We start from the raw sequence: 12,628 nt of genomic DNA on the forward strand, positions 1-12,628 counted from the left end.
GTTCTGCAGGATTCATTACAGCAACCCTGTATTGTCCAACTAGCTATGGGAGAGAGAAATTTTTTTCTCCAGATATTGCTTGATAATTGTCATATTGTCTCTCAGATGTAGATAAAGGTTAAGTGCATGTTCTTGGTATTCCATCCAGTTAGCTTTGAGTTTCTTTTTCCATTTTTGTTTTGTTTTGTTTTGTTTTGTTTTCCTTGAAGAGATGTCTTAAGCTTTTCTGTTGTAATAGTTATCTTACAATGTTTCTCTTCATCACTTTTGAATCACACAGTGCTGTGGTTAACTCAAGTTCCATATTTTCCTTTAATAATTCATAATTGTCTTGTAATATTTTTTAAATTGAAATAATCTTGTTTTGTTCATATGGAAGAATTTGTCTTGTTGAAAGGACTAGTTCTATCATGCATTTGAAAAGAAAAACTCTTTTGTGTCAGATTTCACTTTTATATTTACCTCCATAATTGTTACATGCTTGGGATGATATACCTTTTAGAAGGTATACCTGTTGAATAATTCTGAATATAGTCTGTTTTCTTTCTTCACTGAATTAATCTTTTTTTTTTTTTTTTTGAATATATTGCCAATGTTGCTAGGTTGTGACTTCATCCGTCATTTAACTTCTGAACAATAGCTGATATTGTTGAGTTACAGTACCAACAGGAGAAGCTAGATAAGTTCCTGATTAATTGTTCCTGGTTAATTTGAAACATAAATTATAAGCTCTGGTTTCTCAGGTTTAAATCCTGGAAAGTCATCTAACTGATTGCAATATTAAAAAATTCATGTAGCATTATTTTTAATAGAGTGGACACAGTTGAAATGTGTTTTTAGGGCTTCATTTAGAAGAATGCAGGCTTCAAGTGGGTCTTGAGCTCTACTGTAGGAACATTTACTTATGAGGTTGTGTGGAAATTTAATAATTCTTTTCACCCAGCTTTTCTTTGGTCTTTCAAAAACTTCTTCCAATACTGAAGAGCTATTTTATTTCTCTCCTCTTATGTTTGCAAGTGTTTCCTTCCACATCCATTATTGCATTGCTTTGAGAGACTGATAGATTCTCTGGTGACATAGCATATGAAGCAAAGTTTATAGTGAGACAGAGTTTATAGCTGTTATATTTTGTCCAAATACTTCACTCCTTTTTTCTGAATAAGCCAAAAAGACCATAAAATCATTTGTTAGTATTTAGACTGTGCAGCCTTATATTTGTATATGAGGATATAGCAGTCACATGGAATAAGCTTTTTGTCATGTGCCTTTTTGTTTTGGTTGGGTAACAGAGAAAAATAGCTTTGCTTTTGTATATGATCCTCTGATACATTTATGAAGATTGATTTTGTTCTGCTTTGGGTGATTGTATGGTAACTTAATATTTCACAATGTGTGGGGTCCTGCAACACACCCCCAGACTCCAAAAGGAGTATTTACAGTAGCAGTACATTAGCAGTTGCAGTCCTCCAACTGCAACTACAGCAGTTTTCACAGCAGTTGCAGGAACTCCAACTGTATGTATGGTTCAGATAATCTTTGCTCCAGTATAAACTTAGTTCTCCACTACTTTATTGTTTTAATGACTTTTTAATGGCTTGGCTCCAAAGGGTCTTATTCACCTGACTTTAATTATTGCATATCAATTAAATATGTTATAGTGTGATAAATAGATGTGAATTTCTAGTTATTAAAATGCTACATTCTTCCTCTTCTTTCATGTGTGATGATGCAGGTGCCCTATGGGATCAGAACAACAGGGTGCTGATGTGGAAATATATAGTATAGTGAAAATATTCACTATAATGCTAAATGCTAGATCCTTTTTGAAGAATCAATTATTTACCTGGTAAGGTATTTTTAATGACTCTGAGAAGTACATGGTTCTATCAGCTGGTATATGCTGATGGCTTCCCAACCTCAAGACATATTACATATGGTGATCAAGGATTGAGAGCTCATTTACTATATCCAAATGGTGATCATGAATATGATTACGGGTATTTATTGTTTTGGAACAGCCTGAATTTCATATTGTGTAGAGAAGATTCTCTGTTCAGAAATGTCATTTCTCTGGACTATGAAATCACAGTGTATTTGAAACCTACATCCTCCAGTGCTGCCCAAACAGGTTATCTGAGAAGACTTCAAAGATTACTGCAGTACAGTCCAGGGAATAAAAGTCTGTTTGATATAGCAGTGCGCTATAACCACAAGTCAGGTGCCTATAGAAACATTCATTAACTTCTAGAAACAGGGAGGAAAAAATATTCCTCTTTTCAGGTTTTCTCTTATATTCTGTTGAACCAGGTACCCAGCTGTAACCATAGGAGAATTCAGTCTAGTTCAGTGTGACAATGTTACTTAAGTTTATTTTATTTTATTTTTAACATTAACATTTTACAGGGAAATAAAAAGCACTTGGCAAATTTGCCATCCCCTTTTTCATTACTGATTTTTCATTTTTAAATGGAGAGAGCTACATGTATACTTCCTTGACGAGTGCTATATTTTTACATGTTAAAAAACAAACAAACAAACAAACAAAACCAACAAAATAAATAAATAAAAATAAAGAAAAAAAGAAAAGGTTTGAGAGTTATTAAAATCATTCTCAGAAGCACAGGTAAATCTATGTCTGATGCAACCACTGGAATGGCTCCAGACTTTCTCGTTTTCCACATAATTATCTTTTAATGAAATATTATATTAAAAATAGAAATTAGTGAATGAAGGCAAATGGATTAACAGCAGGAAGCTATTTTGGCTTGTCTGAGGAGAACCTTTATGATATTTATTGGACATACTGTTCTGTACTGAGCCAAATAACTGTGTAGGTGGGGCCTGATAAATGTACGAGGAAAAGTAAGTTTTTAAGATGTAATTGATGGGCTGAAAGCATATACTTAAGCAGCATTTGAAGCAAAGTTTTGTGAGCTTAGAGCAGCCTCTTGGAAAAGAAGATGGAGTGGAAACCTGGCTTTTTAGTGAAATGTTTCCTTTTCCCCACTGTACAAATGCAAAGTGGATTGTTGCCACTGAAATATAATATTGCATTGCTCTGCCTCCAAAATAAGAAAAAGAAGACATTATTATGAATACTTTTGCAAATATATTTTTTCTCTTTCTACTTGACAGAACAGTCCAGGGTGGAAGGAACATCAGGAGGCCTCTTGTCAGGCCACCTGGTCAAAGCAGGTTCAACACTGAATTCAGATCAGAATGCTTAAGACTTTTCCATTCAGGTTGTGAAAATCTCTATGGACAGAGATTTTTCCCTACCTGACAACCTGTTTTATGCTTCTTTATATGCTCTAGCTAGTCATGTAATAATATTTTACTACTGAAGAATTGTTGATATTTTACTATTGAGCAATATTTCTTTGAGATTGTAAAGCCAATTATATCTACATATTAATTTACATTCTCTTTTTGGTCATTTACGTTCTTAAAGATCCTAATTAGACTTTTATTTTTATGACATTTTTCATGACAGATACAACAGAAAGATTGTTTCTGTTCAAATTTTTGATAGTTTTAAAATGAAGTTTAATATTCCCGCTGTGCCTCCAGCTCCCACTTGCCCTTACTGAAGGTACCTCCTAGCATTACTCTTCACTGTTTTTGTGTGAAGCCTAGAACAGCTAGTGTCCTCTTCCTGAGCTTGAGAAATTCCTAGAGTACCAGAGTTTCTGATTCTGCACTTGGTTAGGCATTTACAGTTCATTTCTTGTACTTTTAGGCCTTATAGCTTCAATATTTTAAGGAATTTATCTAATTTCTAAAGTGTAGCAGTTATAATTTCTCTCTTTGAGAGATGTATTAATGGCCTCATACTCCTAAACTGACCTGGCTTTTCCAAATCACGGTTAATATATGGTTATTTTAAAGGCTTCATTGTGAACCCAAGAATGTTTATACCTTCACTGTAAGGATTATATAGAAATGGGGCTGATGCCATAATTACTCCAGCCCAAATTCAGTATGATTTGTGCAGGAGTGTCAGCACTGAAAGTGATTTAATTGAATGACGGATTAATTGAACTTTTGCTTCTCTTGTACAAATCCTCTGGCACTCTTTAAAACATGTGCTGTGAAGAAAGAATGAATGTCAAAATACATATCAGGAATAAGCATGTCTTGGACCTTTATCTGTAGTTAGTAGTTTTCTGGTTCTCAGACCATGAGTTATGAATGGTCACTAGAGACCCCAAATTACATTTGTCTGTTTGCTAACTGTAGCTGATGTGAATACTAGGACTGTGCGATGCTTAATGTGACAATCAATAAGCAAACTAGCGGAGCAGAATGTAGGGTAGAACTGTGATTTCTGTATGTAAGCCCTGTGCCCAGCACCCCTTACTGCATCTCTTTCTCTCTCTCTTTTAGAAGAGGTAGCACTAATTATAGAGTGAGAACTCCTAGTTAGGAAAGAGATAAGAGCCATTAAAAAAAAAAAAAAAGTGAAAAATTCCCTGGATTTTTATTTTTGATTACATCACCTAAACTCCCAGGCTTGATTTGTTAAGCTGCTAACCAGCCACTACTCCAGTCCGGTAGTCTTTATTTATTTTATTTTTTATTTTATTTTATTTTATTTTATTTTATTTTATTTTATTTTATTTTATTTTATTTTATTTTATTTTATTTTATTTTATTTTATTTTATTTTATGCATTAGGTGGTGTACAACCATCTGATATGACCAGTGTCCAACATAATTTAATGGAAAAAAAGGGGAACTGCATCCAGGTCCAATACTGGGTGAGGTATACAAACAATGAAGTGTCTTGAATTTCTTGAATGTATCTTGGCTGTCTTGAATTGATGGAGGACTTTGAAAATCAGTATCAGGAAATTGTTGTGGCAGATATTCTCAATATAACAAATATTGAGGTACATCAGATTCTGTTCTGTCCATTGTAGGAAAAATGGAGATTTAAGAGCCTGTCTAAGCCAATTCTCAGGACTATATTTGCCTACTGATATAGACTGGCAAAAAGTTATTGCTTTAGAAGAATATAATGTTCAGTGATTAGGCCCAGCACCAGAGTGATGATCTAGTTGTAATATTTTTATTTCTTTCATTTGACTTGAATTATTACAGTCAAAGACTGTCTGTAAATATTAAAAACAAACAAACAAAAAACAAACAAAACTTTTATAAACAATACATGGCTTAATTATAAATATCATATCCAAAATTATTTATAGAATCATAGAATGGCTTGGGTATGAAGGGACCTTAAAGATCATCTAATTCCAGTCCCTCTGCACTGGGGTATTTACATGCAACGGAAAGAAAGCACTAAAAAGGAATAGTCTGCATTTACCAGGAATCCATAAACAAGCAGGAGAAACTTCAAAGCCAAAAGCTAATTTCTGAGCAGGCAGTTTTTAAGTAGGAGCTTCTTCTGCGTGTTAAAAGTTATTTGTTTTGCAAGCTAGCTCCAGTAAGACATGAAACAGCACTGATATGAATGAGAAGCTATTGCTTATAAGCTTGTTGCCTAGAAACAGAACTCTGGTTCTCCACGTCTGGCACTTACCCTGACTTTACGTTTTGACTTGTCAAGTTTCCAAATCTACTGTGTTTCCACTACTTTAAATACTTGAAAAGTAATCTGAATGTCTGTCAAGTAAAAAGTGGAGGTTAATTTGCATTGACTATTGCAAGGATTCCCAATGGCACATGTACCATTAGTGGTACAGCTCCAAGTTATGTGCTAATGAGTTTTATGCAGTACTTGCATTCTACTGCCCATGGCTGGGGCAGTTACTGGTGCCATTATCACTATGTGATTGAGCTGAGCTTTGGAACTGTAGGATGCCAAAGCACTGTGAGTAACGGAAAGACAGTGAGCTGAAAAGAAACATTTTCCATATCATTTATGTGGTTTCTAAGCAGTTAGAGGATAAAAGCCAGATATTGTGATAGAGATTTTTTTTGTCTTTGATTTTTGACATTTTGACTGATAGTTCAACAGTATGCTGAGTCTCTGGTTGTACTTTCAGAAAAAAAGAGGCACGGGATTTAACAGTTCATTGACTTGTTACTTCCCTGAATTTCTCCTCTAAACCTATCAGCATCTGGCCACTGATAAAAATAGAGAATAATCTAAAATACAATTGGAAGAAACATAAATTTTCCTTGCAAAAGTAGAAAACTACTGCATCAGTTACAAATATTAAAAGCACCTTCTACTATTTTGTTACAAAGCTCTTCTACTGTCACTGAATCACAATGTGGAAGCCAAGATTGTATCTACAAATATCCTGTTTGTTTGCATGCTTCAGGGCTAACACATGCTAAAAACAAAAACAGAAGGCTTTTTGTGTGCCTAAAGTTTTAAATTGAAATGTTTATCAAATAATATACAAGATACTCATGCATACCAACATGAGGTGTTACTTTTAATTTTCTTGCTTGCTCGCTGTACGATTTTGTCTTTTTACCTTGATTTTAATAGGTAAAATTATTTGTTTATAAAAGGTTAAATAGAAACTCGTATCTCCAGCAGACTTTCTGTAGCAGTTTCTAGGACAAAATACTGTCTCATCCCACTGTATGGACCCAGAATGCTGGAGTCAAATCTGCTGTCACTTATGGTTGAGCAGCATATGTTGTACTTTTGCACATTTATTGAGAGGGAGAGTTAACAAAAAAAATGCTTCAGTTGCTTTTGAATATATTTTTATGGCCTAGTATAGACAATGATAATGAACTTCAAAGAAGGTGGTGACTTTAAACTATTTTAGTTTTATGTTGTTCTGAGTTCAAGATAAACAGAACTAAACTAACCCAGGTTTACTGAATCGGGTATTTTGAGGAAAGATACTGAAGCTGTGACATCCCTATCAATTCTCTCTCTCTCTCTCTCTCTCTCTCTCTCACACACACACACACACACACACACACACAAAGAGAGAGAGAGAGACTTTGTTCTTGGCTGGATTCTTTGCAAAGTTGCAAAATGAGCAAAGTGAGATTCTCAAATGTTAGGAATTTAAGACTGTGTAACCTATATTCAACTACCTTGTGGTGTGATAGTCTTACTACTATCTTTTCCCTTCAATAAAATTTTGAAGCTTTATTTTTTTTGTTACTACTGATAAGTATGTATCATAATATGAGTAACTGATTTTGCAGATGATTTGCAACATGTGGGAATGTAAAGACTGTCCATTTTTTTTTTTTCAGCTTGTGGACACAAATACAAATTAGCACAGAGTAAGAATGTACATTCTGCCTTTAGTAAGAGCATGCAGATTTTCTGTTACCCTCTGGCACCCCTTTCCAGTGGTAAGGTAGCTTTCCCCTTCTAGTGGCTTACGCTTAATCAAAACCTTTAGCATTTAATTTTTAAGATGTGCACATGAGCTGTAACTGCAGGGATGTCTATACAAGTTTGCAACCAAACTTGTGTGATGGCATGCATGCTGAGAGCCACTGTTGGATGGCTGAGATTCCATGTTTGTCCAATGCATTGGTGATTTAGGATATATTTTTTTAATAATCTAGAATTTATCTTTTGTTCTATTTTAATCACCTGTTTGCAAATGCAGCAGAAGTGCTTCACTGATTAAAGTTTGATTCTACAATCCTTATTCAATTTTATTGCTGGTCAGGTACTACTGAATTCCAGGAGTGTGCAATTGTTCAACAGTTTTGCAGCTTGTCTCCATGGCTGAACTTAGATATGAAGCATTACTGTTTTTGAAAATCTTGTCTGTTTTAGCTTTACAATGAAGTGGAAATTGTTTGAGAGCCTTTGTAAGGTACACAGAACTTCCATTTTTGGTTGAATATTGTTTTTCTTAATATCTGGCAATTCAAGCTCCATTATTGGTGGAACGGTAGAATCAAAATTAATGCATTCATATTATTAAAAAAGATCAAACCTACAAGATCATGTCACTTTTGGCAATGAAACTAGCTCAATAGAATTGTCCTTTTTTTTTATGGAATTACTGACTGTGCATTGATATTATCTTATTATTATTATTATTATTTATTTATTTATTGTAAGAGATAAAATTTGAGTAAGCTGAAGGAGATTTGGAAGCACTTACATTTTTCAGAGAGATATTCACTTCTATTTCATCCAAGAAAATGAATAACGTAATCACTATGTTGTGTAACCATCCACGGGATAAGTGGAAAGTTAGTAGCAATTTCTATAAATCTCTTACTGGTGTGATGCTAATACAGATTCAAAGACCTTTATGTCCATCATCGTAAATGTTTCCGAAATTATGCAGAAGGAATGTGTACTGTCCCCTTCTTATTTTTACGGATCTGCTCTCTTCAAGATTTAATGTAGGCTTCCTAGATTTACTATTATTATTATTATTATTACTATTCATGAAATAAAAACAACAAAAAAAAAATGATTTGTGCAGGGCATTTCTTCAAAATTCAGGTTGTGTTCAACTTCACTCAATGTACCATGTTTTTCAGGGTGAAGAGAACCCAGTGCAGATAAATTAAAAATAAAACTATCACTCTCAGAAGTTAGTTGATTTGTAAATTTAGCATGCTTACATTTGCTACCTGTCCTCTGTTATGTCAAATTATCATCCTATCCTTGTTTTACACAACAAGACATGGCTGGAATATGTTTAAAGCAAAACAAAAGAAAATTCTTCCCTACCTTCTAGTAATCTATGGCATAGAGACTTAAGCCAAAGGTACTCTACTTGCATGTATTAACCCTTGATGGTTTCTTTTTTTCCAGCAAAAGTGACCTATATCTTTCACTGTCATACCAATGTCTAATGTATTCACAAGTTCAGCTTTGTTTCTGTATGGTGTGAAGAAGAACCTTGTCAGCTGTTCTGAACCTTCCACTGGGTTCATATCTTATTCATCTTGCTACACTGGATTTTGTCAGTTTGTATGTTAAATGCAAGACAGGCAGACCTAATCAATTCATCTCTTTCTTGCACCAAACATATTCCACATTTCAGATAATCTTACATGTCTTTCACTTATCACTTTTTATGTATTACATATATATGTATTTAAATGAGAAGAACAGAACTGCATATAGTGTTCGTTGTAGTGTGTCTCATGAGTTAACGTAATCTGTGATTTATGAATATGCTTTGTCCTCCCTTCCTCTCCTGGTAACTTCCAACATTCTATTTACTTTCTAAACTAGCTTATCTGATGTTTTTATAGTATTATTGTAACCCTAAGATCTTGTTTCTGAACTATGTCAGTACTGAGTCTATCTATTTATGAGTATGTTGAACAGTGGAGGCCCCAAGGATACTACTAACTCTTCGAAAGAAAATTACTGCATGTGCAGATGTAGAATTTGGGATGTGGGAAGGCTAGCAAATGCTTTAGTGTATACAAACCATGTGGTTTTGTTCATATGATTATGTCTGCATATTTCAGAAGGTAAATTCTATTCAACAACGTTACAGTGATATAAAGCATACAACAAAAATATCTGTTATGGAAGAGCATAGACTACTTTTGAGTAGTCTAATGAAGTAAGCTATCAATGAGAATAACACTAGGATGATATTTTGCCAAAATAAGTCTAGCATTTTTTCTTGATAGCAATGATCATCTTCTAAACAGAAATAGTCCAGTGGTAAGAAAAATTTGGTATTACTGAAGGAAAAATGGGAGCAGTGATGCAATGCAAACTTTTGGCTTACAACTTGTTTAACTAATGGGAAAATGTAGAGAGGTCAAGTAGTAAGGGTGATGAAAGATTCATTGAACTTGTTGTGTGTGGAAAAATTGAGAGACTGGAATCAGGAGCCCTGCTAGATTTTGAAAGAATTAGACTTCAAGTCTAATTAATCTATTAATCTTCAAGTACTAATTCAGTGAAAATATCACCATATTCAAAGAAATAGGCACATTGACCTAAAGATCTACTCTGTTCCTTTGAGACTGGGAAAGGACACCTGCTGACATAATCCAAAAGCTACATCTGAACATTTATACAAACAAATATTGATTTTGGGATGAAGGTGCTACTAACAAAAATTGGGAACCTAAAGGCTTATATTTCTGTGGTATGAAAAATCTGAGCAAAGACTGTGTTTTCCTCTCCCCCATCCATTTGAAAGACCTGTATTTGTTTCCTTCAACTGCCAGCAGTTCTCAAAGTTTTATATTATTATTATTATTATTTATTTTTATTTTTTTTATTGTTTTCCTTCCTCTGTTTCTTGAATAGTTTGCCTCCTTCTTCTCTATAGATCTTTATTCCTTTGATTATCAAACTGGGAATGGTACAGCTTTTCATGGGAACATATTGCATGGGAACTCCAGAATAACCCCTGTGCCCACCCAGCACTGGAAATGGAAGTAAGGGAACTACCTACAAGGCTCTGACTAGTCTTCCTGCCATTTTGACAGGCGTTTGGAGAGACTCAGTAGCTGAGGCTCTGATTTCCTAATGGAAGAAGACCACACTGCAGATTATTTCCTCCTTTTTTCTCAGTTTCAGAAATGGGATTTGGGTGTTGCTGTACATACTATAAATAGCAGGCATCTAACTTGGTGGGTCAACTTCTTCATCTCTTTACAAAAAAAAGCAAGGGAGAGAAAGAAGGGTTGGCCTAGCTTCTACACTTGTGTAGTAGAAAACACTTTGTTTTCTAGTGATCTGCTTCAGTTAGGACTAATGAACTGTGAATACTGTGTGGTGCGGTCCATGCATGGGCTGCCCACACAGATGGTCTGGCAGGCTCTGCCCACCCAGCAGCAATGGTTGCCTCAGTATGGTTGCAAGCAAGCTAGATCCTTCATAGGCTTCTCTTCACAGCTCAATTCCTTGTATACCTTCCTTATTATTTACTCATCCCCCATCCCCATTCGATAACTGATTTAAGGTTTTAACTCAGCCTCAGAATGCCTGTGCCTTCTCCACTGAGAAGCAGCCTTGATCTTCCCTTTCTTGTTGGAGTCCGTGTGGGCTTTATCATTATATTTTGCTTGTAACCTTTCCACAAAGGGAGATTTTGTTCTACTGTAAGGTCTTATGTTGTTGTTCTAATTAGTATGGCTGACTTGATAATTTCCAAAGGTTTAGGGTCATTCAGTGCTAAGCACGTTGCAGAAATGTGCAGTAATGACAAAGATAGTTTCTGTTCCAGTTGTAACAGACTTCTGACAATAGGTCTCCCACATTAGATTTGAGGTTGCAATTATCTTCCCTTTTCTTGCTTTTGTTTATCTGCTTATATGGCAATCTTTATTGCTGTATAAGCCCGTCTTATGCTGGGAACTTTCTGGATAGTTCTTACATAACTAGGAAGATCAAACACTCGTCAGTAATAATGTTTAGCTAAAACTGGTGAACTTGAGCAAAACCTTGGATAGTTTTTGAGAGCTACTTCTGTGATCCATCTAGTCCACTCAGATGATGAAGTAACATTGATCAGTCATTGAAGAGTTGCATGCTAGAGGTTGAGACATGACCTTGAAGTTTGTGCTTAAAAAAAGATGTTTATTTCCAGGTACTGACTTCCTTTTGTCACTATTCCTGACACTATACTTTTTGAAATACTTTTTCTCTCCAACTACTCATGTAAGATTCCATGTGTAGGAAGAAGCCTTGACAAAATAAACCAGGCATTAATGCTCCATAGGTCTATCAACAACAGATTCTGATTGGCTGAGGCCATATTTATGTAATGCCTGTGTTTAAGGAAAGGAGTTCATTATATTCTTATGTGTCTCTAGGAATCCGGAAGGACCGCAGAGGCGGGCGAATGATGAAACAGAAACGGCAAAGAGAGGAACAAGATTCCAGGAACGGGGAGGCTACGTCTACAGAGCTGCGAGCTCCCACCCTTTGGACAAGTCCACTAGTGGTTAAACATAACAAGAAGAACAGTCCAGCCTTGTCCTTGACAGCAGAACAGATGGTCAGTGCCTTGTTGGAAGCTGAGCCACCCATAGTTTATTCTGAATATGACCCAAACAGACCATTCAACGAAGCATCTATGATGACCCTGTTGACCAACCTTGCAGACAGAGAATTAGTGCACATGATCAACTGGGCAAAGAGAGTTCCAGGTAAGGAAAGAGAGCCCCAGTGGAGCATAAAAGGCTAAACATGACATGATTACAGATACAGTTTTAAATTCCTAATTTCACACTAATTGTTCCCAAGTATAAATAATTAAAAAAATAAATCACAAATTTCATGTCATATTGGTTGATAGAAAACTACAGGGCAATATAAGTGACTTTAAATCTTTTCCTGACTGTAAGTGCAGGAAAAGATATTTTCTCTGCATGATTGAATATTGTATGGTTTGGGGAATATAAATACTGTTTTCAGATTAAAAAACAAACAAACAAAAATTTAAGCTAAAATAAATTAATAAAAACTGAATCTAATCTGTTCAATCTAAATACATTAATTATTTAGTTCCCTTTTGAGATCATGTTTACTCAGATTTTTGTAATATATCTCAACATTTCTCCCAAGCTCATAAGTTTCAGTATTATTAATTTAATTGTCAGTTTACCAATTCAAACATAAATTAGAACTCTTCCATAAGTTTTGGGTCTGAAAAGAGATACAGAATAGCATTTTTTTTCTGAATATTTTTTCCCACTGGAAGTGGATGCTGTTATTTTTAATATTTTG

At 34.9% G+C, this 12,628-nt stretch overlaps 1 protein-coding gene across 1 annotated transcript in view; it reads left to right on the forward strand.

Annotated features, from left to right (window-relative positions):
• ESR1 (estrogen receptor 1) overlaps positions 1-12,628 on the forward strand; it is a 139,696-nt gene that overhangs the window by 69,248 nt on the left and 57,820 nt on the right. Inside the window, exon 5 of the mRNA XM_084285268.1 lies at positions 11,713-12,048. Within this exon, the coding sequence (XP_084141394.1) occupies positions 11,713-12,048 (336 nt within the window). The remainder of the gene's footprint in view (positions 1-11,712; positions 12,049-12,628) is intronic.

This window comes from Netta rufina (genome assembly GCF_964035555.1).
Source record: "Netta rufina genome assembly, chromosome: 3".
NCBI classification, from domain to species: domain Eukaryota; kingdom Metazoa; phylum Chordata; class Aves; order Anseriformes; family Anatidae; genus Netta; species Netta rufina.